At 39.2% G+C, this 26,065-nt stretch overlaps 3 protein-coding genes across 6 annotated transcripts; all 3 read left to right on the top strand.

Annotated features, from left to right (window-relative positions):
- Positions 1-157: 157 nt before the first annotated feature.
- Positions 158-4,441, top strand: LOC102222578 (leucine-rich repeat-containing protein 32-like). Its single transcript, XM_005795512.2, has 2 exons — positions 158-359; positions 462-4,441. The coding sequence occupies exons 1-2, from the start codon at positions 270-272 to the stop codon at positions 2,328-2,330; spliced, it is 1,959 nt and encodes a 652-aa protein (XP_005795569.1). The 5' UTR covers positions 158-269; the 3' UTR covers positions 2,331-4,441.
- A 2,418-nt stretch (positions 4,442-6,859) lies between these two features.
- Positions 6,860-19,065, top strand: LOC102231031 (gap junction beta-1 protein-like). Of its 4 annotated transcripts, XM_023328201.1 has the most exons (9): positions 6,860-7,408; positions 9,266-9,398; positions 9,506-10,544; positions 10,675-10,805; positions 10,928-11,076; positions 11,306-11,460; positions 13,013-13,098; positions 13,189-13,304; positions 16,180-16,263. In XM_023328201.1, the coding sequence occupies exons 1-8, from the start codon at positions 7,268-7,270 to the stop codon at positions 13,269-13,271; spliced, it is 1,917 nt and encodes a 638-aa protein (XP_023183969.1). In that variant the 5' UTR covers positions 6,860-7,267; the 3' UTR covers positions 13,272-13,304; positions 16,180-16,263. The 4 variants fall into 4 exon arrangements, with proteins under 4 accessions (XP_023183969.1, XP_023183971.1, XP_005795436.1 ...); XM_023328203.1 differs by lacking the exons at positions 6,860-7,408; positions 9,266-9,398; positions 9,506-10,544; ... (2 more) ...; positions 11,306-11,460; positions 13,013-13,098 and having other exon boundaries at positions 13,215-13,304; positions 16,180-19,065; XM_005795379.3 differs by lacking the exons at positions 6,860-7,408; positions 9,266-9,398; positions 9,506-10,544; ... (3 more) ...; positions 13,013-13,098; positions 13,189-13,304 and adding an exon at positions 15,043-15,422 and having other exon boundaries at positions 16,180-19,064.
- A 354-nt stretch (positions 19,066-19,419) lies between these two features.
- On the top strand, positions 19,420-22,318 carry LOC102231477 (gap junction alpha-3 protein-like). The gene is made up of 2 exons (XM_005795380.2): positions 19,420-19,745; positions 20,472-22,318. Exon 2 carries the CDS (start codon positions 20,487-20,489, stop codon positions 21,570-21,572), a length of 1,086 nt encoding a protein of 361 aa, XP_005795437.1. The 5' UTR covers positions 19,420-19,745; positions 20,472-20,486; the 3' UTR covers positions 21,573-22,318.
- Positions 22,319-26,065: the final 3,747 nt, after the last annotated feature.

A 26,065-nucleotide genomic window follows, 5' to 3' on the forward strand; every position in this document is an offset into this window, starting at 1 on the left:
TTTCCCAAACTTGCAAGAAACTAAATCAGAGATGAGCATATGTGTTGGACATCCATATATATATTCTAAATTAAAGGATATCTGTTTGCTTCATTTTAATAAAAAGGAAGAGATAATCAGTAGTCTTTGTCTAAAAATAGAAACCACGCTCTCTGTATCTATTGTCCACAGCTGTTTACTCTGTTGCTTTTTTGTGAAGCATGGGCTATAAGAGGTGGTGTGTGTGAGCTCTGAACACAGCAGGGGTACAGTATAGCAGAGCAGACACAATGGTTAGACATACGTTCTCTAATCTCGTACTTCTTTGGTCAATTACCCTTGGCTTTTACAGACCTGGAGGGACTCGTCATGCTTCAAAGGTAGGCTCAAAGACAAATTCTTAAAAGAGATCCATTTAGGCCCGAATTTTCTTGGGACGTGTAGTTTATTTTAACCATGATTAATGTTCATTTCATTTCAAGAATCAGTCCTGGAACAATCAGAACCTCTCCTCTGTCCCCTTGGATCTGGATGTAAGGCTCCGAAGGCTCGACCTGTCAAATAACTTCATCACACAGTTACATGCGTTTGCTCTGCCGTGCTTGGAGGAGCTTGACCTGAGCAGCAACCAGATGGATCTTATCTCCGAGGCAGCTTTTGGAAACCTGCCCCGGCTTGAACATTTGAATTTGTCCAGGAATCGACTGAGCGTCAGCCTTGGCAGCAACAGCAAAGCCCTCAGATCCCTCGGCGGACTCAGGAGCTTGGATATATCAATGAATGGCTTGAGTAATGGCGCTGCTGAGCTATTACTGAGAAACAAGTCTTCCCTTGATCAACTTAAGATGACTGGTAATGTTTTAATAAAACTGTCACCCAGCCTATTTCGAGAGAGCAAAAGTATAAGGAGTCTTATTATTGAGGATAATCTGATATCAGAAATAGCACCGCTGACGTTTGAACCACTAAGCCGATTAGAATCTCTCAACTTGGCAAGAAACAATCTTGCATTTATCTGTGATTTTACGTTGCACCAGGTGAAATATCTGAATCTCAGCAGAAATTCAGTGGAGTTCTTTGTTACTCCAGAGGATGCTGTGTTGTACAATCTTGAAGTTCTTGACCTCAGTCACAACAAGCTGTTATACTTCCCAATCCTACCAAAAATGAATCGACTAAAGTATCTACATTTGCAGAACAATTTGCTTGGTGCTCTGGATTCAGAGGCTGTGATGGTAACTGAAGTAAACTCTCTTTATCAGGGCGTTGTAAATGAGATGATACTTCCAAATAATTATTTTCATGCAAACTGGAGGCTGATGCCACTGGTTTACATTGATCTGAGCTTTAACCGCTTTGCCTCTTTTCCTCTTGAGACGTTGAGCTTGCTTAACTCTTTAGAAACACTCAATTTTAGCTACAACTGTTTGCGAAATATAAACTGGGATGTTAGAAATTATAGTGATCCGAGGCAAGTTCGTCAGATAATTTTCCATTCCTTAAAGCACCTCGACTTGCAGGGCAACGATCTGACCCATCTGCCCCTGCTCTTCCTCAAGACACTCACACAAATCGAAACACTAAATCTACAAGACAATTCATTGCAACCTTGCGGCATTTTGAGTGGATCTTTGTCAAAAAATCATACAGATTTTGATTATTCCTGCACTGCATTTGGGCAGCTAAAGACTCTGAAACACCTCAATCTTAGAGAAAATGACATAAAAATACTTCCGCCAAATGCCTTTCAGGGGACCTCACTCATTTCCTTAAATCTAGCCAAAAACCTCCACATGCTAATACATGAGATGGCACTGGAAGGTGTGCAAACGAGTTTACAGTCTTTGATAATCAGTGGGATAAACATAAACAGCTCGGGTCTGTCTTTACCCTGCATGCCTGCACTGACTGAGATCAACATATCAAACAACAAACTTAATGCAACACCTAGCAGCTTAGGGTGCTCTCCTCTTAAAGTAATCGATGTAAGAAACAATGACTTTATGACCCTAAACTATTCTTTGGTTGAGGCTGTATCCACAAATCTGACTACAGTGTATATTAGTGGCAACCGTTTCAACTGCTGTGACAGCAAATGGTTGACAGTCATGAATGACATGAGGGTTAAGCTGCCCGACGTTAGCCAGGCCGAATGCTTTACACAAGTGAGGAACTTGACGATGTCACAATACCTAAAAAGTCCTTTGTTTTACTGTTCCTTTGAAAGAAATGGGCAGGGAATTCATTTTGGAGGAATGGTCATAACGTTGTTATTTGTGACTGTATTGTCATTAGTGCTCATTTTTTTTAGCAGGAAGCTTTGTTGCACTCAAAGATCTTCTGTGGTGTGATATTTACAAAGTCTGCACAGTGTAAAGCTCTAGCTAAATGTTGGAATACTGCTCTTTCTATAACGTGGAATGATTATGGAGCATACAATTGCAATAATGTTCAAAAAACAAGACCAGGGTGGTTTGAGATAATTTATTCTTGACGTTCTTGAATCCATGGTGTCAAAAAAATCTATGTTTGTACAGAAAGTAGTCTGTTTGAAAATGGGTGATTTGTGGCGCTTTAATCAATAACTGATCAACTTTTAAATACTTTTTGATTGTTGCTTTTATCCTTCCCTAAAGGATACCACAAAATATCATACCATTTCAAGCCATAATGCCCATTTTTGTGAATAGTAATGCTGGTGAAGCCAGCAGCTTCTAGTTTATAACAGGCTTAAGCCTTTGTGGTTTCGGTGCTATTCTTATACATCCCAACCAATAACCTTTCACTTTTTTGGTCAGATGGTTGAAACTTGTTTACAACTGGTTGCTCCAACATGACAGTGATCCCAAATACACATTAAAAATGGTTTAGCTAACTAGCACAAGATGCTGCTTGAAAATTGGAATTGCAGTCCACAGCATTATGTGATCAAGCTAACAGGCAGCATGACGAGGGACTGTCAGGCTGATGGCTAGCTAAATAAATAAATGACTAATTGTTTTCTCCAAGTTCCAATCGTCAATTGCAGAATAAGCTGTTTAGGGCTGGCAGAGACATTTTGGCAAAGATTTTCCTGGGTGCAATAAAAACACTCGACCATGCTGCTCAATCTGAAAATTAATTTTCAATACAAATCTGGCACCACTTAGAGGGAAATAAACTTATTTCCAGCGGCATAAAACAATCAACAAAAAGCATTGTTTGAGAATTATGTTTACTTTTTAAGCAGAGGATGCTTGTATATATGCTGATGATTGGCCATGTGCGAAACACCCAAATGTTGTTTATAAAAATCCCTGAAATTGTATGTTGTTGCTTATAAGTATGTATGATTTTTAGTTTTAATCAAAGTTTAAAATTAATATGACAGTAATGTCTATGATGAGTGCCTGTTAACCTCTGACCAGAACTTTGCGTTTAAAGTCAGCAATCAACACTCAAAGGCAAACTGGACAACAGATCAGATTTCCTGATAACTCCTGGGAGTTTCACTTTGCTTGACTCAGAAAAGTGTCTGCGAAAACAATTTTCCTTTTTGACTAAAGGAAGCAAAATTTCCTGTATAAGTTGGCACATGTAAAGCTTTCTGCACATCTTTACAAAACATGTCACTTCACATCACCAACTCGATGCAAAAGTTGTGATTTGAATCGACACCAAGGCTCCCAAGTTGTGTTGATTACAGAGGAACAGATCCGCTGCCCGAACTTTGCGAAACATTTGTTAGCATATCAAACTGTAGCTTGAGCTGAAATACTTTTGATATGAAGCCTTTCACAAGATTCCCAGAATAAAGAGCGGAGAAATCCAAGCAAGAATCGTCAAAGGGAAAATAACAGTAACACTTTCAGTATGAACCCTTGCAAAAATGATATACAGTTCTCTTCAAACATCAATCTGAGTTTTCTAACAGACGTGGATCTAACCCTGGAAGATGTCATTCTGCATCAGTCTTGCTGCACTTAATAAATATGCTGTACTTAATTACCACAATATGTTGGCAGTCTTTATTTAAGAGTCTGAATCTTCTGGTTTAATACCTACAGATAAATCACATGAAGTTGGAAGTGGATTAGTTTCACTTTCTGTGAATTTCAGTTTCTATGTTTTTGTTTTTTGTTTTTAGCCCAGCAGATGTTTTCCCCGTGAACCATAAAATACAGTAGCGTTAAAAAAAAGAACAGTTGTGTTAAAAGGCAAAGCTTTTGTGCACTAAAATAAATACAACATAATAAATTATTTTAAAAAATAGTTTCCACCTTTTAAATGACTTATGTCCTGTACAGTAAAGCCAAAACACGAATAAAGAAAATCTGTTAGCATGGAAAATGTAAAGACCTACTTGCATAACTTTGCACGCACTTAAGCATATTCTGCTGAAGCACTTTTAAATGTATTTATAGCACTCATTCATCTTGTGTTCGTTCACACATATGATTTTTAGTGAATTGAATTATCATAAATAAAATTCAGCTGTGCTAGTGGCGTTCTCCTGACTTTTTCTTGGCTGGATTTTTAAAGTTTTGAAAGAGGTTGCAAAGAATCAGAAGAATCATAGTTTAAAGGTATCAACCAGGAAAGAAGAACCTCCTCAAATGAATACAAAACCTGTTCTGAAACCTGGTGGACACAGTTTCATGTTCTTGGATTATGTGAAACATTTTGTTTGTTTTGTTCTGGGGGGGGTTGTCAAAAAAGATGAACATTGTCAAATATCCATCAGATTAAGCTCAACAATAATGAAGAGGAACTTTATTTTCCATCATCACATTGATTTTAAATATACATCCAAGTCAACATAAGAATGGCTCTTTCTGTGAAGAAAACTAAAGCTTTATAACGTACCAGAGTCCAGTACTAAATCTGAGCATAAATAAATCTTTGTGGTAATCTGGACAGGAGTGTCGAAAGGTGTCTTTATTTAAAAAAAAAGTGTCTTTATTAGGGAAGAGAAGGCAGTTTTTGCCAAGTCAAGATCTGGCATGCTGGCAGAGCCCTTTGAAAGAAAATTTCCAACTAGAAGTAAACCAAACGGTGGTTAAACAAAGTAATTATGTCAGTAATCTTAAGCAACTCCTTTTCTCTGGCTCTTTCTCCAAAGAAAAGGTTTTTTTCTTTTCACTTTACTAGTGCAGGACTTATGTCAGATTAACAGAGCTTTAATCAGTAATTTAAGATAAATTATTTAATGTGATCTTATTTTTTTCTATCATTAAAAACCTGCCATTTTAACAGGGGTGTGTCTACTTTTATGAGTCACTGGGTGTTACCGGAATTTGTCATTGTCACTTGAACCGTATCATATTTACTCAACTAAGAACCCATTATTTAACTTTAATTATATACTACAGAAGCATAAAACACTGCACTAGTGCTGCAGAACATTTTGCTTTAACTTCCCCCTGCTAATGATGTCCTTTCAAATGGTATATATTACCAATATAACGCTTTTTTTGTGTCCTTTGCATTTTATCTACCTTTAGTGCTGAGTCATTGACTCCAGCAGAAGCATCCGAATAGCCAGAGTGCTTATCACTCAGGTCTTGAGCCATATAACAGCCCCACCCCACAAGTTTTCTAGATCAAGTAGCAGCTTGACAAGTTTGAGCAGAGGACTCTAAGAACACAATACGGAGTGGATGTTAGGTGTGAAACCAAAGGAATGCAAGTGGTAAATTACATTCATTCTTCTTGGTGGTTGTAGTATCATGGCATTTTGAAATGCTGCAGTTCTTTTAGTAGCACGAGAGCAAGCAGTGAAACCTAGAATCACAACTAAACTGCTTATTACAGGAAAAAAATGACAATATAAATCTGCAAGTTATTTATCCAGTGACCCATTTATTAATTAAATCCTTCACATTTTATTTATTTATTTTGTATTTGTACACTACTGAGAGAATCCAAGCAGGTGAGTGGAGAAAGTCTATACACAAAATGCCAGCCATAAATGTAACACTGACCTAAGCCCTTTTCACACATTGGCTCCATCTTATCAGCGCGAAAAATATGGCCTTGTGAAGCCATATGTTTTTGTGTTAGTGGTGGATCAACTTCCAACTCCCTATTTCGCTGGAGTCGTTTCGCACATGACAGAGATTCAGTAAGAAGGTGTCTCGGGCTGTGTTGAAAGCCTCGTGAGGAGAAAGCTTCAGATATAGGCGTGGAGGGGCTGGGATGATATGCTTCATAAGGCTGAACACTCACTAGAGTGAGGAAGGGCTCCCTCGGAGGGCTGAAGCAAGGGTTAAGTCCTCCATTTATCACCACCTTTATCCAGGGCACTGCTGAGAGCAACCTGACAGGCTGCATTACATTTTGGTATGGCAACTGCAGAGCAACTGACAGGAACACTCTGCATCGTGGTGGGGTGAGAGTGGCTCTGGAGGTCATCATTGCTAGCCAATCTCGGCAGATACATTTTTAAGGAGGGATGGAAGAAGAAAGCCCTAACACAGAGGCATGTCCAGCTCACCTTGCCTATTATCTTTTCAAGCTACTTCCAGGATGAATTACAAATAACCAGAATATAAAACAACAGCATTTGTTGCTCAAGGCCCAGTAACACCCAGAAAAGAAAAATGTACTTTAATTTCAAAATAGATTTTATAAATAAAACTGTATCTAATTTTCTGACTGAACAGTTCATCTTAACAAATAATACTAATAATCGCAGACTTCAATGTGTTCACTGGTTTCCATATATTACATATATGTCATGTTTTAAATGACGGTATTTAATTAAAACATGCCGCCATATCATGTTTTAAATTGCAAGGTCAAAACACTCCAACAGTGCTCTGAATCAGTCACGTGATGCAGCCATCTTGCGAGGCTCGTCGCCATACTTCCGGAGCCACAAGCCTTCGTAAAAAAATCTTTCTGGTCTCCTCGACACGAGCCTCGTCCATCAAAACTCATCGGTAAAACACCGGGGAACAGCTCTCCGAACTTTTTTTTTTGACTCGTGGTTTAACTAAAACTCCTCAAGACAAAGAGTGAAAACTAGCAGCTGCTTTTCGTCGTGGCAAACACTGAGTTATCCGACCAAAAACCAACGGCTGCTGCTGCGAACTGAGAGGAGGATTCTCTGAGACCTTCAGAGGGACTGCTGTGGTGTGGAAACAGTTCATACCCCGAGGAAATTGTATTTTTTACACTCGGAACAATATTTGTATTCTAATTTGGCAAATTACTCAGGGAAAGAACGTTCTGCCGAAACACCCAACCCGCCGATCAGCAGTGCGCACGCGTAGGAAAATAACGAAGAAAACCGCCGAGGGTCGTCATGGCTACCCAGCGGATTGGCGTCTACCAGGAACCGTGCTCGTCCAGAATCATCCAGAAAGCGCAGTTAACCTATAAACTGTACTTGCTGGAAAAGGCTCGAAATAAGCTGGAGGAAGAACTTCGGGACTTCACAAACCAGGTATTGTTAACTACAGGGACGGAAAAAAAGCTGCGACACTCACAAGTCACCTGGGTGTTAGCTAAGCAATTTTACTTAACTAGCATGCATGTTGTCGGCTATGTTAATGCTTTAAAAAAATAACTATTGAAGTCAGAATGGGGACAGAATAATCGAATAAATACAACATAGATAATGGTACTCATTAGTAAAAATATTTAAGGATAAAAAAAAACTGAGTATGACCAAATAAGTCTCACTGTGTCTCACTTGCTCTAACAGGCAGTATGTGGGGTCATTAATATTTAAGCATTTTTACAAGATGTAGAACAAATTGCGAGCCTTTGTGTGGACTTGATTTGCTTTATTTTCAGGTTTTGCTCAAAAATATTTGCGGTGGTAAACCCTAATGCAAATGCGATTGGCACAGTAATATATTGCTTATTGAGGCAATGTAATTGGTTCACAAAACTTGCTTAAAAAACTTCACTAAACAAAATGAATATGTGTTTAAATACAATGTGATTTTCTGGATTTAGTTTTTTTTTTTAAATTCTCTCATTGTTGAGGTGTATTTCGGATGAAAAATACAGACCTATTCATTCTTTTTAGGTGGGAAAATTTGAAAAATCATCAGTGTAAGTTTTTTGTTGTTGCTGTGATTAAAACTATGTTGGAGATTGTACTGTAAAAGTTGAGATATGAAATTATTGCTTTGTCACATTGTCCTTGTATGAAAGAAAGAAAAAAAAAAACAGGAGTACAAATCGCCCCCAACTCCTGTAGAGATGTGGGGAACCATCTAAATTGAAAGTGTATTATATATTTAAATATGGTCTTTGTCAGATAATACAAGTAGAACAGCTAAATAATTTGGCAAATGTTTACTTTTTGTTAGGGCAGCAGAGAGAACCATAGGCTGCCCCCTCCCCACTATGGAACAGATTTACACTTCCAGGCTCCACAAGAAAGTTTTGGACATTTTAAATGACTCTTCACACCCTGGCCATGGTCTCTTCTAGCTGCTGCCATCAGGCAAGAGATACAGAGCAATAAAAACCAGGACAAATCGCCTAAAAAACAGTTTTTACCCGATGGCAATCATGGCACTAAATTCAAAGGCATAAGAACTTCTGCTCTTGACACCACTTTGTTATAAATGTAAATTCTGTTGCGACACCTCCAGGCGCTGCAACCATCTTCTGATGTCTATTTATTTCTCATTTTGTACTATTCATTTCTTTATCTTTGTATATTATGTATATACACATAACCTGCATCTTAACTCGAGTCGAGCAAATCTCAATCTCATTGTAATCTGTTGATGACAATGACAAATAAATCTTATCTTATCTTTTTTTTTAAAAAAATATCTCTAAATCAAAACTAGAAGAAATTTGAAAAACTACAGGTTTTTATAATCAATTATTAAGAACATAAAATTAACGTCTGGCAATATTTTTATTTTGTGCCTTCATATTCAGGCAAAGCCAGCCAATGTCACTGGTATTTCCTATTTATGCTGCAAAATATACACAAACCCAGACAAGTTATGGTCTTCCTTCAGTGTGATGGAACCCTTTAAACTAAAAAAAGATTCCAGCAAACAAATTGATCCACTCTGGCTTCTTAGTTTGATCCAAGATGGAGAGATTTATGAGCAACTGAGTTGAAAGGGTGCACTTTGTTTTCCACTTTTCTGTTTTAGGTCTGTTTGTTTTGACAAGATTTATGACTGGTGCTCAGTGTTTTCTTCCTAAAAGTATCAGTTCATTCCCAGAACTGTTTTTAATCTTTTATGTTTCTTCTTTTCAGCTCATAAGACAAATCTATTGCCTTTTGTCCCCCTCTGATAAACCATTGTGTCCTATCCACCAGGCCTATGAAGATGCACATGGTGTCCTCAACTCGTCTATTCCAAACCCTCGGTACAAAGATGTCATAAAGGCTCTGGACAGAAAGTGCAACGAAATTGTGAAGCTCTCTGCTTTGTTAAAGAATTATAAAGCTGGTAAGTCAAATAAATCAAATGATTCAGTTCTTTTGAAGGTTGACGTGAAGGGAACCTTTCAGGCTTTTAAAGAATAAAATCTTTTCTTGTTTCCCCCATGTTCACAGACTACCAATCATTTGATAGGGTGAGCTTCAACTATTTTCAGCCACTCAAAGCTGCTCTGTCCCACCAGCAGCTTAAAGTTTCCCTCGATACCCTGCGCCCTTTAAGTCAGCAAGATGGTGGCAAGACATCAGACTTGGTCAACACTCCTCTGACTCCAAGCTCCTCCTGTTTAAAGCAGGAAAAGGAAAAGGCCGTGTCTGAAGATAAAAACAAAGAAGTTTCCATGCACATCCCAGCTGCCATTATTCAGAGCAATGTGGTGAGTGAAGGGAAGTCAGAAGTCCTACTACCTTCTGTCCAAGATTCATTCTCAGAGAAGTCACAGTGCAAACTGAGGTCTCAAGTAATCTGGGGCCATGGCGATGACGTCCAGGTGCTACACCAAAAGCAAACTTCCTCCCAACTGCTGCGCTTTCTCAAAGAGAAAGCTAAAACCAAGGGTTCACTCAAGGTCACTTTTTTGGAGCAGACTAAAAGCAAATACAAGGCAAACAATTCAGGGTCTCTCTTGCGGACGTCACCTACAGTCAAAACAAAAAGCTATCAATTCAGACATGTTGTGACAGATGACTCAGTAGAAGAGCGAGGTCCTAAAATGTTGCACGCAAACATTAACCACGCTCCGGTTTTCCAAGTGAAAAGAGTCCACTCCTGCGGTCCTTTGATCTACAGTTGCGTCATCGCCACGGAAACTGAATTGTGGGACATAGGAGACATCTTCACAGAGGTTTTGCTGGAGGAATCTGTTCATAGCACTGCTTTGGATACTGAGAAATGGCAACAAGCATTTGCTCAGGTGGAGGACTCTAGTATCAGTATAGAATTAAAACCCCAAACTCTGCAGCACATGCAACCCCGACTCAAAAAAAACGACTCGAATTATTCGGGTCGGCTGGCAGCTAATATTGTAAACATTCCCGAATTTGAGATCCGGAAGTTTGAAGAGACTGAAGTGGTGGTGTCTCATGTTGTCAGCCCCAGCCACTTCTACATCCAGCACGCAGACTCCCATAGGAAACTGGAGGCTCTTTTTACAGAGTAAGTCATTTGTTCAGTCATAAGTCACAACCCCACGTCATGTTTACATGTTAAATACACTTTCATCTTATTGTTTTTGATTCTTGGCATTTTCTTCCTCATGTAATTGTGTCTTGTTTTTGATTTGCAGCCTTAAAGTCAGTCATTTATATGCTGAGCAGAACTGCATCCCAGACATCGGCTCTCAGGTCATCTACTGGTCTCCACAAAATGAGCAGTGGTTCAGGGCTCAGGTGGCTGGGATTTCTGGAGTGAGCAGTAGTGAGTAGTTGAATGTGAAATGGCTTTACAAAGACTTGCCTCTAGATGGTAGCAGTGTCACTTAGACAGACTGTTACCTCTTGGGAATTTCAGACTAACCTGTTTTGTCTTGAATGCTACAGACAGGACTGGGAAAACGTCATCCATAAACGTGCAGGTGAACAGGTTGGACTACGGTGACAGTTCCTGTGTGTCACTCTGTAATATTAAGCAGCTCTCCTCAGAAATGGCGGTGCTTCCACTTCAGGCTTTGCAGGTTTCTATGGCACATGTGAGTGGTCCAATACTCCAAACCTATCAGCTTTCTTTTGGGGTTTACCCAGCTACGTCACTTTCTGGAACTAATGTCTACAACTTGTATTCATGGAAAAAGTTAACAAACAGCTCTGTAACAAAGAGAGGCTAATTATTTCCTTTACTTAGTCACAGCTTTATCTATTGCCTCATAATGAAGGAAATTCACTAAACTCACGGTACTTAGTCTGCTTCCTCTCCTTCAGGTGATGCCCATTAATGGCACAGATTGGACTGAGGAGGCGGTGGGTTGGTTCAAAGCAATGGTACATGACAGGACGCTGTATGCCAGAATGTATCCACAGGGGCCCACGGTTACAGTTGAGCTGTTCCTGGAAAAGGGCAAACTTGGAGCCATGAGGTACTTAATGATAAACCACTAATTAATTAGAGAATTAGGGAAATGCCATCAGTTTGTCATTAGGGGGATAAAGTAATGTTTTTAAATTGGGGAGCCAGTTTTAGTTTTCAGATAGAAGTGGTGGATTAGATTAGAAGGTAAGTCCAAATCATCTGGAACTTATAGTGACTATGTACAGTGCCTTCAAAAGTATTCATGGTCCTTCACATTTTTCCTTTGGTCATGTTATAAACACAAACTTGTGTTTTTTGGGGCATTTTTATGTGTTATACCAACACAAAGAAGTGCATAAAGCACAAAGGTGTATAATTGGCTAAATAAAACTTTAACATGAAAATAGTAATACCCCTTAATAAAGCAGGTAGTGGACATTTACAAATTACTGGTCTGTTTCTTTATCTCAGTTCTCCAAGAAAAGAATATTTACAGGTAGATTAGATGATTAATTGAGAAACATTTTTTTCTTGAAAATCAAAGCTGTATCAGAAAAATATCCACATTTCCAGCTTTATTGGTAATGGTTAAAGAAATGTCAAAATGCTACAGACAATTTAAAAAAAGCAGTATGCATACTTAAAGAGTCAAAGTATTTATACCATTGATCATGAAATATTCCCAACTTGCATGGTAAGTTACAACAAAAACAGTTAATTAGCACAAATGGGTGAAAACAAATAACATCGAAAACAATCTCAAAGAGACTGAAATTTATATTACTTGCAAATGATACCAATATTTTGTTTTCTATGGAGTGGTTAGTGTAGTGTTACGAGAGAATAACATCAGAAATTTGTATATAAGTTAAACAGTGGCTTGATATGAATAAATTGTCTATTAACTTAATTTAAAAAAAGTCTGAAATAATGGAACAAATAAAAGTAATTGTTAATATGTAATGAACTTGCATATTAATATAAATTATAAATTTATATGTATTATGTAGGACCATACGATCTGCTGAAACATGCACAAGCAAAAACAGCGAATGGTAATGCAGCGTTGGCAAAAACAGTCAATGTACTAATCCAGGAATCCCTAAATGGTGTTATCATGCACCATTGATAATTACCGTAGGGAGATCTCAGAAGAGTCATACAAATGCACTTTATAGTGGTTTGGTTTCAATCACAGCAAAAGCCTAATTAATGCCCAGAACTAAGTCCAGTTAAGAACCTGTGTCAGTACCTCACAGGTGCTTTGTCCAATCAGGTTGAGTTTATGTTAACTTGAGAAAAATGGACAGAATTCGCAACTTTTTGATTTACGAAGCAGGTAGAAACATCACTTAAATGACTTGGAACTAACTGCATGAAAGTGATTTTTACAAAGGATTCACAGTGGCTTAACTACAAACGCACAACACCTTCATCAGATTTTTAGAATTTCAAAAACTATTAGTAATTTTCCTTCTACTTTACAATTACGCATTGCTCTGTTAATCAGTCACAGAAAATAAGTCTACTGAATATGTTTCATTTCCTTGTTGTAAAGTGATACTTGTGCAAGTAACTGTAAATATGTGAAAACGCCAGCAAGTCTGTGTTTTTTTTAGGAGGGGTGCATCTCTGTCTTTGAGATTAGCCCAAAATGGACATGCAAGGCACAGCAAAGTGAAGAACAGTTGTCTTCTGAAGAAAAGTAAGTAGAGCAAGTGAATCTCCTCCCAGGTGTGTTGCTTGTATTGCTTATGATTCTTATTTTTGTCACCTTTTTGATTTTCATGTACAGGTGCTATTCAACTTAAAATGAAGGAACAAGAGATTGAATGGGAAAAATATCTCATCTCATGCTACTCTCAAAATAAAAAGTAAACCGTGTGAGCTGACACTGAAGGACATTGTAAGGTAGTGTAAGAAAGTTTGTTGTGTAGTAAAAGAAGCTTTAATGTATGCAATTTGGAGCTCTGAAGTATTGATTGGTTTGCAGTGTGTGAATATATACAGTGGATTCAAAATGGGTTTCCAAAGCCTTTTAACTTGGAGAACTCACTCTGGGTTCAGTTTTTGATCTTTACATCATCTTCCGAAAGTGAGTGTTCACGATGTGTGTAATTTTTATACCATCTGCAGTGATTGAATTAATATATATTTTATTTTAAATAATTAAATCCCAGGTACAAACTTCACTTTTTTTTGACTGGGCTTACTGCAGAACTGCATTCTTTGCAAGTTTACCTTTAAATGCAGTATTTTGTTTACAACGAATTTTAGTGAACACATTGTTAAAGTATGTGAAAATAGAAATCTACTGTAAGCTTATATTGCTACTATTAGCTTCCTCAATAAACAAATTGATCAGCAAAGCCAGCTGGGTTTCAGACTTGAAACCCAGCTGGCTTTCAAGTCTGAAAGCCAGCTTTCAGACTTGAAAGCTGAAAGCTTTATGAAGTTCCAACTTCATAAAGTTGGAACTTTATGAAGTTCCAACTTCAGAAGTCTCTAGAAAATAGCATAAATTGGTTTATTACATTACAATTGATATGTTTGTATTTAAACTTGCTAATAGTTTTTGCTTTAGAATTATACCTAAGTGCCATTAAAAGCCAGTCCAGCACTACTGTATTGTATTGGTACTTCCACAGAGAAACACTGACCTATATAAACAGATCTGATTTCTTCCCTCAGCATCTTGTTCTCTTATTTTTGAATATTTTGGAAAGTTTTTAATGTATGTAACTCATATTCTCACAGACTTAGATTTTATGTAAAAAAAAAAAAAAAGCATGTGATATTTAGGTAGAAAGAAGGACATGAGGTGCGATGAGTGCATGATTAAGCAGAAATAAAAAGTTCCCCTGGAGCCTGTCTGAACTGATAGTGCACCTAGATTCTTCATTATAAAATTCTACTTAACTTGTCTGTACATCAGATTTATTGTATTTCTTAAATTCATTGCTTGCCTGCTTAAGATCAAAAAGCCACATCTGCTTCATGTCCAATTGCATGTTGATTTCCATGTGTGTTCCTGCTTTTGAAATAAAGTCACCATCATTGGCACAGTTTGTGCTTCTTGTCTCCCTTCTGTGGATTGAATGCAAATGAGTTTTTGAGTTCATTCAAAGAATCGGCTTCTCCACGCAAACCCTCCCACTGGCCCTGTCACAAGTGACGCAGAAATAGCACAGTATTCTGCTGTAGATTATTTGAATGTATGTGAATGACAAATGGGCATTGTTTTCCTCTGGAGTTCAGTTTGTTTCTCTTGATCGTTTTTTTCTTGTCTTATGAGAACCAACTGTAAGGAATCACTTCATGGAGCCATAAAAGTTTCTGGGTGGGTTTAAGAGCCCGAGCATTGAGTGATTCATCTTGTTTCGCTTTCAATTCATGTGCAGCAGAGACACTTTCATAGACTGCACAAACTGTGCTGTTGTAAATTACTGATAATTTGTTATAATTTCACAAAAGTGGGCTAAGAGTCTGGCCAAGGTTTCTGCCAGGATGTTTTGAAAACGATTCAGAAACAGCACTGAACTGTGTAATGCATTAAAAAGAATGTGCTGGAACAGTTGAGAGGGTCATCACATTATTTATCCATAGATTATCTGAACAGTCATGCTTTTTGTAAACTGCCAACCTGACTCTCCGCAGCAGCGGCCCAGGTCAAAAGCTTCCTTCACGTCACTGAACCGCCAAGCACAATAAATAATGTGGCGAAGCTGAGGCCTTTTGTGTCCACACAGATTCCTTCTTTTGCCCCGGGGTGGGCGGAAATCGAGGCGTTTGATCTGAATTCTAAAGAGTCTTGTTGCAGCCTGATAAAGGCCACCATTGTATGTAAATAGTTTATATAAGAGCATATGACTGCTACGGTGCAGGGCAGCGGCTAGTGGCGGAGGAATGATTTGCATTTTCCAAACGCACGGTGTTTTCGTTCCAGCCTTTTGGCTTGCTGATAAACAAAATATTTTATTCATTTTCTTCCCATTTTGTACACATTTTTGTGTACCACCACAGCTGAAGGTAAAATACATACTCTGGTTTTAGTTTTGTATATACTAACATCAATTGTGAATGGAGATGTGATTTGATGTAGCTGATGTGCTCCTAATATCCAACTAGAAAGTATTCTAACAGATAATTCAGGATAAGTATTTGAAGGGCATATTCTCTGTAGTGTTTGAAAGGAAATTATTGTATTTTTTTGTGGTATTTTTGCCGTTAGACAATGGCTTTCTGGCTCCTTGGAGGAATTACAGCTGTCCTTCTGTCGGTCTGTCTGTCTGAATGAGTGGTTGGCCAGTTTTGGAGTACAGTATTAATATGGAGTCAGCAAGCCACGTGACTCAGCAAAAGTTTTGCAATTGGCTTCGATTTCTTGCGTCTTGTGATGCTGCTTTGTGTTAGGCCATCGCCCCTGCTTTTATAGAGCCAGCAGGCTACTTTGGCATTTCTTGTCAGCTGTGTCCAACGAGTCCAGCTTGATGTTCATGTCAGGCCTCAGGATGGTCATCTTTGGCCCCGGTGCTGCTTACGCCGCTTGCACAGCCGGATGAGCCTGGTAAGGCTCTGAACACTAAATTCTTGCAACAGTTTGCTGTGATTTATTCAAGAGTCAGTGATGGAGGGTTGTTAGGAGACCAACTACTGGCAGTGTGCTGGAAAGACTTAGTTTGTCTTTTGGTTGTCTTATTTTTTCTTTTAAAGAATTAAATGTATTTCTTTTAATTGCAGTTTAATTAAATAACTAGAGATGTGCTCTACTTTGACCTTTCTGCAGACCTGGAGTCGAAGATGAACTGGGGAACCTTTTATGCCGTGATCAGCGGTGTAAACAGGCATTCCACTGGCATCGGTCGCATTTGGCTCTCCGTCATCTTCATTTTCCGCATCCTGGTGCTGGTGGTTGCCGCCGAGAGTGTTTGGGGTGATGAGAAGTCTGGCTTCACCTGCAACACCCAGCAGCCCGGCTGCAACAGCGTCTGCTACGACCAGTTCTTCCCAATCTCACACATCCGACTGTGGGCTCTCCAGCTCATCCTGGTGTCCACCCCTGCGCTGCTGGTGGCCATGCATGTGGCCCACAGGCGACATGTCGACAAGAAAGCCCTGAAAAGGTCGGGCCGCGGCAGCCCCAAGGAGCTGGAGCACATCAAGAACCAGAAGTTTCAGATCACAGGAGCTCTTTGGTGGACATACATGATCAGCATCATCTTCAGACTCATCTTTGAGGTGGCGTTCCTCTACGTCTTCTACTTGATCTATCCTGACTTTAAAATGGTGCGTCTGGTGAAATGTGACTCGTACCCTTGCCCCAACACGGTGGACTGCTTCGTCTCCAGACCAACAGAAAAGACTATATTCACAGTGTTCATGCTGACCGTGTCCGGGGTGTGCGTACTGCTCAACCTGGCCGAGGTGGCTTACCTCATTGCGAGGGCCTGCAAACGGTGCATGAGTCGCCCCGAGGACGAGGCTAAAGCAGCTTGGATAACTCAAAGGTTGTCTTCATACAGACAAAATGAAATCAATCAGCTGATAGCAGATCATTCGCTCAAGTCAAAGCTAACTGTGACCAAAAAGAGCCCGACTGAAAAGGGCGAGAGATGTTCTGCCTTCTGAAGCTTCGTTAAACTAATAAGTCATGCCTATAATGTGTATTCTGTCCATGAATGACACCTTAACTGTATATTTGTTTATTTTACCATTTATTTATATAAATGTATAATAAAATCATTTACTTGTTTCCTTTTTATATTCATTTAATTGTGCCGTTTTTCTTGCCTAAATCATCTCCAGCATATTAAGCCATGGTAATGATTTCTTACAAATCCAACACCACAGTGCATTAGGTTGTGGCGCTCTGTGTCTTGCACTCATTCCCACACATGTTGACACTGTGGGAAACCTGTCTGATTTAAGAAAACCATAAGAATTTGTTTCGTTCAGGGCTGCATATTTGCTGCCTGACGGAGCAGGATGCATTTGATGGGCTCTTGCAGGTGGAGTTGGTCCAGGCTCTCAAAGCTTCCAGTTTACTGCCAGCATAGTTGTATATATGAGCTGTGAAATGGAGGGACTTCTTCCAGAACACAAAAATCTAGTATAAAATAGGTGCTGTGAAACATTTCCATTGTAAATGTATCACTTTGGAAGCCAGTCCTTGATCAGTTTGCACATGAGGGCATAGTACAGCAGATTCTGTGGTATTTTACTTTTTTTATTATTTTTATTGACACTTTTAAGGTTACAAAACTACAACCACCTTTCTTGTGTATAAATTTTGACTGCAATGAGAAGGCATGTGCCTGGTAAAACGTTCTAAACAAGGATGAACATCACTAAAGCAATCATAAGCTAGATGAGGAAATATGCTTTTATATGTAATATTTATTGATGCCTTTATCAAATCTGGTACAAGTGTTCGGAGAGAAGGCTGTTTACTCTCAATGAAAATGCCTAACTTTGTAGAAACGGCTACATAACTTAGATTGTGTTAAAAAAACAAATTATTGCTATAAATTCAGGTGGGATGTAGACTCGGTCAGACTCGTAACAAAAAAACTATGATACATAGAGCTAGAAAATGGTTCATAAAATTAACATGTCATATAAATAAACCATATTTTGACAAAATGCCTTTAAACACAGGATGTATTCAATAGAAAAATTTGAACATTACTTTTAATGTTTTGTTTTTTTCCCCCTCTGGGCCACCCTTAGTTGTTAAGCTGCTGTACTGTAAATATTCATTTAAGGAAACTCCTTATTTGCAGCTAATTGCAACCAGCTTAGAGTACCACTTGTGGTAAAGTGTTAGTATTAATTATCAGTGAGGTAAAATAAACAATCTGTGATACAGGGTTAATAAATACAATAGCAATGATTTTTGCTTAATCATAAACCTCTTGAAACCTTACTTAACCATGCTGCAGGTCCGAGTTCATAAACTAATGGGATTTTTGCTCAATAATATGTGCAGCAACCAGGCTAACTATTGTTAGCAATAGGAACTAACAGTCTTTCTGCATTTTGTGTTTTGGAGGACTAGAAACATCCTCAGAAAAGGTTATCTAATACTTTGTATGAAACATTCAATAAAACCAATCTGTCAGAAAGGCAGTTAAGCATTTTTTTTCTCCTGTTAAGGTTTTATAAGAAATCAGACATGTTGAATTTTGAGTTGGTGTGCAAACTTCAACTAACTAGGGTAAGTTGAAGTACGTAGTTCTGCTCTGTTAAATATTCAACATTTGAACTGGAAATGTCAACTTCTGAGTAAAAATTGAACATTGTTCATTTATCAATGAACAACAATTTCTTTTATTTACTCTTATGACCAAACAAGCTGAGAACATCAAAGTTTGGTTACACTACTGTTTTAAAATACTCGTAAATGAAAATGAAACTTAATCACATTTAGCATTTACTGAGGTGTTGCTTTCTTCATGACTCTAGTAAATGTTTGACATTGACCAGCTTTTCAACGGATCCTGATTAGAACTTACATCTGTGTATTGCTTACTTTGTATCAGTCGAGGTCTGAAAAGTTCATATCAAAAGACACCGTCATTGTTTTCACATTGTTGTTGACTCAACACATTTTTATGCTCTCAAATGCATGTTTGTTTACATGCATAAATGCTCCGGTTCACACCCAGGTAAAAACCCTCCATGCAGTATTTTGGGTTATTACACACTGTAATAAAGAAACAAACTACCTGATCAATTGACTTGTTGTTATGTTATTTTACAACCAATAGTTTGCTTTTTTCCTCAGGCTGTAGCAGGCTGCTCATCTCCCAGCCATGTCACCCACCCTCTGTGATAGGAGATAGGCCCCTGTGCTATATTTAGGCCCCAGGAGCTCTTTTGGCTAGACAGGCACAACGAACAAACATCATTGGCTCGCTTCCCTGCCACTCAGTGTAACAGCTGAGAAAGAAGGTCTTCAGAAGTTTACATTAGAGAGAGTCCACTGTGCCAAATTTAACCTCAGAAGGGAGGGGGTGATGTGGAAGAGCAAGCTGGACATGGTTAAGAGGGCTTCCAATGCACTAGGTGTCTGTGGAAGACCCCTGGGCCGCAGCCTGGGTCCTGATTTCTGTTAACAGGCTTTGAAGATGGACGATTGAGTCGGATGGTTTTTTCAGTGTGGAACGAAGCGTATCGCTAGACGGACTTCGCTTTTCCTGTCCATTCAAGGGCATTGCTTGAGGGCCCTCGGATCAGGCGCCACACCGAGGCCTGTCTGCAGAACATGACGGCTCCATGGACCCTTCAGGACGTGAAAAGCTTCACTCCATGAGATGTTTTGAGTTCACAAAGTGGTTTTCACCAGTAAATGTGAGTTATATCATTCAAGTGTTTGTGACCTTTTATGTTTACAGTAAAAAGTTGTAGGGCTTAGATTTATGACCAGTTTTTCAATCATCTTAAGACAAGCTTTTTCTAGCCTTTAATTGACATCAATTATTTGAGTTTCTATTTTGTTACCTTGAGGTAAGCAGGCTTGATATACATTTTTGTTTTTAACGCCTGCTCTATTTCTAATTGTTAAAGTATTTCAGAAATGTATTTGCAGTGGCTCCCAAGACAACAGTTCAATTCACAATAGCATCATTCTACTGAATATTAAATCTATCTGAGATGGGAAACATTCATAGCACAGCTTTTATCAGAAGCCGACAGTGGCAGCATCATTCAACTGTCTCTGGTTTGGACCTCCAACACATCTGGCCAGTGTTTAATTTCACCTTCTTGAGGGATCATGTTGCCATGGGTTGGGTCATGAAGGCCAGGACATGCAGAATCATGCCTGAAACCTGCCTTGCTCCTGTCTGCACCCACCAAATATACTCTCCTAAAGTAAATATAATCCTGTCTGCATCCACATGGATGAGGCCACTCGTTGCTCAGCAGCTGAACCCTCAGCTTGTCAGGGACTTGCCTGTTTGTTTTGAGTTTCCTGTAACTTTTTAGACAATTTATAGTCATTTAGGACAAGGAAACATACTCTAAACTTTTCTAAAGAGATTTTTTTTGTGTCATCCATCTTCATTTCTATCTTAGTGACCTGACACAGCCATGGGAGACTGGAACCTGCTGGGAAAGCTTCTGGAAAAAGCCCAGGAGCACTCCACTGTGGTTGGAAAGGTCTGGCTCACTGTCCTGTTCATCTTCCGCATCCTCGTCCTCAGCGCCGCCACCGAGAAGGTGTGGGGCGACGAGCAGTCGGGGTTCACCTGCGACACCAAGCAGCCCGGTTGCGAGAACGTGTGCTACGACATCACCTTCCCCATCTCCCACGTCCGCTTTTGGGTGCTGCAGATCATCTTTGTGTCGACGCCCACCCTCATCTATCTGGGACACATCCTACACCTGGTGCGGATGGAGGAGAAGCAGAAGGAGAAAGATAAAGAGAGGCAACAACAAGTCGACAAACAAGCTCCCTTTGTGGATACTCATCACAAGAAAGCTCTCAAAAGGGATGAGAAGGGACGGGTGCGGCTTCAGGGGGAGCTCTTGCGCACGTACGTCTTCAATGTGATCTTCAAGACACTGTTTGAGGTGGGCTTCATCGTAGCCCAGTACCTCTTGTACGGTTTTGAGCTGAAACCCATGTATACATGTGACAGGCCACCTTGTCCTAATGTGGTTAACTGCTACATATCCCGTCCTACAGAGAAAACTATCTTCATCATCTTCATGCTTGGGGTGGCCAGTGTTTCATTGTTCCTGAACCTCATAGAGATCTACCACCTGGGGTTCACCAAGTGCCGCCAGGGCATCACCTTCAAGAGGGGTCAACAGAACCTGCAGAGCATTTCCAAGGGGCACAGGGAGACTCCTGTGCCTCTGGTACCAAGCTACGATGACTACTTCCGAGAACACAGCCAAGTCCAACCATCTTATCCTCCGGTACCAAGCTACAACCTCTCCCCCCTGTCTGAGGGAACAGACTCATCTTTCCACCCTTACCACAGCAAGGCTGCCTACAAGCAGAATAAGGACAATTTGGCGGTGGAGAGGAGCAGCAGCAAGCCAGAGGAATGTGACGTGAAGGGAAAAAACGGATCAGTATCAGCCCCCGGGTCTCCTACGCAAACTAGGTCCAGTCATGGCGGCAAGCACAGCAGCAGCCGGACTAGAATAGACGATCTGAAGATATGAGGAGGTATATGTTTCTTGGAAGGGTCTTAAAACACTTGTGAGGGGAATCTTACATTGTCAGGAAAGCTGCTGTATATGCTGAACTCACCCTCTCACACAAGACGACTCAGGTTTGACTCATTCCAACTTTGGGCGTGGGGTACATTTAAGAGTAGAGGCGAGTGTATTTGTACACTTAACAAACGTGGGTTACCTTTTTCAGATCAGCTTTCTGCTTTGCTGCCATTAAATTCATATTTTGTGAAACTTAATAGTTTGTTTTTTTAATCTCATCCCAAATCACATTTGTTTGTGGAACACAAATTAGGTTAATAGTGCATTATGACGAAAATTTGATTTGTATTGCTGATTATTGAATTGGGTGGTATGGTATGACTCTTTCTGCATTAAATTACATGGTTTCATCAGGTTTAATTTGGGGTTTTTTTGTCTTTCATTGAAGTTCAGAAAGTTCTCAGACTTCAGAGTAGGAATGTGTTTGGGCTCTGGCTTGACTTCAGTGAATGAAATAAGATAGGGTGAAGAGTTAAGTTTAGCTTCCTTTGCCTGTTTTGAGGTCACAATCAAGTTCACTTGCTCTGACTTGAAGCGAAGAATTGTGCAATACGTGACAGCTCATTGAACGGAGGATTGGCTGTCACTGATTCCAGAAGAAGTTGGACTGGTGTCATGAGTTCCAAGATTTGTGCTGCCTCTTTTGTTTTTGTATTTTATTTTGACAGCCATGAAGTAGATAATTGTGAACACATTTTCGGGTGGGGGGGGGGGGGGGGGGGGTAGGGGTCGATCCTTGTTTGTATGTGTATTTGTGTTTGTTTCCTGTAAAGCACTTGGTGACGACCGTGTTTGTTTAACTGCTCAAAATAAACCTGTCTTAAATTTGCACCGCCGGCGGTTCGTTTATGTTCCAGCTCCAAATCGAGAAAAGGGAAGTGATTACATTGGAAAATAACCGTGGCAGCTGTTGTTTTGTATACTTTACATTACCTCATGATGCTCAAACTATGTGTTGAAATGACCTAGGTCTAAACTTAATAAGGAATCTGAGGTAATTCTTGAAATTTTCTGTTACTGAACACTCTCAATTCAATCTAAGCCTGAGCTATTTCGCAAAGAATAGATTTGTCTCTATCACTTCAGATTTTTCATTGCAAAGCATACTAAACTATGGGTCTTTCCTTCTACCTTATATTTTTGTTGCAGGTTTTGCTGGTCTGTCATAAAAAAATCAATAAATTTAAATATTAAAATGTTTAATGAGTAATATTACTTCGAAAGGTAGTGTAAATGAATCGGGATCAACTCCAGAATAGAAAAACAGATATTGTTGCTTCGGCCTACAGTGTTTTATTTAACCTATTGTCAAGTGTGGTGTGAGTCATCTATATATCACTGTTTCCAAACTGACATGGTTAAGCACGAAGATAACACATCATGTTTAAAGACTAATGCTGTTCTGTAGACAGAGGACCGAACAGGCACACTTCTATGAAAACCTTCAAACTGCATGTTCAGGACGATGAACCACTCTCGTTTCTTTAGACTGATCATGAATTCCTTTCGGTTTTGGCTCTGTCAGCGGGAAAACAAATCAGGTTATCGTCCTTTTCAGAAATATTAAAACCAAGAATCATGCCTCTCATAAATCATGGTTTTCCCAGTGTTTTCACATACATTTCAAATTTTGGCAAGGTTTAAGGGCTTCACTTATGTTTGTTGAGGTGCCAGACTCAACGTGCTTCACAGCTGGGAGGGGGCACGTCAGTAAAATATAACATTTGAATACTCAGAAGTGTTATTTGCAATAGAAAACACCATAAATCAGCAAAGAAAATAATATATTCGACAATATCTACGTTTGAAATGAAGATGAAAAATGATTCGTCCTTATTTTTATAAAAAAAAGAGTATATGTTTTTAAAATGATAACAGATGTGCAGCTATAAGCCATGATTTTATGCAGCCCATAGAAACAAAATTATTTACCCCAAAACTTTAAATCACTGTGCATCACTGCAAATTTTTGCATGTATGCACTTTTTGCAATATGGCATTTTTATCGCAGAATTAATGTAAATTAATTCTGCGATAAAGAATTAATAAGAGAATCAGATGATCAGTTTTGTGTCAACCAATTAATAATAGATGAACTGTAATTCAGGGCTCTGTCAAGTACAGTAGCATTTATTCTGGGATTCTGGGTTATATCAGTACACTTCCTCTTTATACCAGTATGACACTTCTGCCTTTCAAAATTCTTTAAACTGAAGAGCAATTGAAGGTTTTCACAGAGAATGCTCTGTCTGCAAATGTTTTGATTTGATCTCAGAGTATGCTGCGAGGTTTGGACTTCACTAGACATAGTTTGGATCCTTCATCTTAGATAGAGTTAGCTTTGCGTTGCCTTTCAGTATTCCTTGTCTGACTGCCAAGACCAGGAGTAATCACCATAATGCAGCTTCCACCGTTCCTTACTGATGACATGGTATGAGGATTTTCTTGCAAAATTAAAGTCATGATCTATGGGGTATGTGATCTTTTACAATATGTTCTGTGACCACCTCTCAGCTTTGTGAAAGATTTTAGAATGGATTTCGCCAGGTAAACCATTTAGTGCACAAATCTGATTTTGTTATTTTAATTTTATGAATCCCTTTAGACAGATTAAAGCATGAATCTCAGTACTAAACAAAAACCTAATGCCAAGATCCATCACCTCTAAATAGTGACCACCTTCAAACAAAATAACTTATTTTATGAAACTAATCTTATTTTCCCCATCAGTATTCAAGTCAGGCATTTTCAACATGTCAGGGTGAGTGTTAGGATGCGTTAAGAATACTATTGTTTTGTCAGTGATTATGTTAGGCTCTGTTTCACAGAAGATCAAGTGTTTACTTGTCCTCCCTAATTGTTCAGACGGCTCCAGTTAAATGTTATATTCTGTGGAGAACATCCCAATCAAGAAGCCTGAGATACAGACAGTTTAATTTGATCATATCCTTCTTGAACAATAATTATTCACCTAGATGAACTGAACAAGCTGCATTCAAGTGAGGTTATGTTTCTGTGGTCAGTTGGGCTGAGCTCCTGCAGCGTGACGCAGTACTCTGCTGCCCTCTGTCTTTACTTTTATTTCTAACCTCTCCCACTGCTTGCCATTTGTGCATCGACTGCACCATCTGCTGGGCATACAACTTTCTCTTTACTTGTTATTTATTCATCTTGGTTGTTTGTTTTAGAATAAAAATGTTATTGATTTTTTTATGAATATTGGGCTGAAGAACCAGAACCAGGAGATGTGATTTTTTTTTTATGCAAAACATAAAACATGGTTGATAATCATTGTCAAAGAAATTAGCTTCCAGTTTACCTGGCCATCACTTTTACAGATTTTACCTGTATGCCCAATGAAAAATGACTTTGAAACCATGTTTACTCTAAGTCACAATATTTATTTATTCTATGATTGTCAAATATTACAATGATGATATCAGTTGTGTTAAATGTGGTACTTCTTAATACTCTAACCTTTTTCTGTCATCGCCTCTTTGGGAGCTTTATACCTTGGTTACTCTAAATGAAGTGTGGCATTTACTGCAAACTATTAAAAGCAATGCAGGTGAAATGTAAGAGTTTATATTACATCCAAATGATCCTTTGTGAAACTGATATATTGTACACATGAACATATAGCTAAACTAGATGCAGGCAGTTTTTGTAGAGTTTGCATTGCATGAACTTGTCATATTTCATTATGCAGTATGTAACCAAGTTAATTCACATACTTTTTGGATCTGAAGAATAATTTTCTTCGGAGTGGTATTTGACATCTTGTTCAAGAAATTGTTTTATTTTTCCAAGATTATATGTTTTATAGACGGTAAATGTTTGGTTGCAATATTTCATCAAAAAAGATGTGCTTTAGATCGGCGTTTCCCAATTCCGGTCCTCAGGCCTCCCTGCCCTGCATGTTTTAGGTGTTTCCCTTCTGCTACACACCTGGATTGAATATATGGGTGATCAACAGGTTTCTGCAGCACTTGATGGTCATGCAATCATTTGAATCAGCTGCTCTGGAATAGAGGCACATCTAAAACATGCAGAGCAGGGAGGCCTGAGGACCGGAATTGGGAAACGCTGCTTTAGATGATCTCACAAACTCACATAATGTCACATGACCAGAAGGTTGAATTGACATCACCTTGGGTTTTATGAATAAAAACGGGGACGTTTCCACAGCATTCAAATGATAAATTACACGTGTCTCCAAAAGCAGCCAGCCAGTGCACTGAATTGGCAGCAGGCTTTAAGATTTAAGAGGAAGAACTGTAGGTCGTTCATGAGTGTGTTTTAAAATCCCTGACACAATTACCCTCACTCTCTGACTTCTTTTCCATCATGCTGAGCTGCCCTGTAAACATGTGATGATGACACAGGCCCTGAAGCAAAGCCTGCCCTTACACCAACCCGCCGGTGCTGCAGGGCCAAAA

Source organism: Xiphophorus maculatus, chromosome 23 (assembly GCF_002775205.1).
Source record: "Xiphophorus maculatus strain JP 163 A chromosome 23, X_maculatus-5.0-male, whole genome shotgun sequence".
NCBI classification, from domain to species: domain Eukaryota; kingdom Metazoa; phylum Chordata; class Actinopteri; order Cyprinodontiformes; family Poeciliidae; genus Xiphophorus; species Xiphophorus maculatus.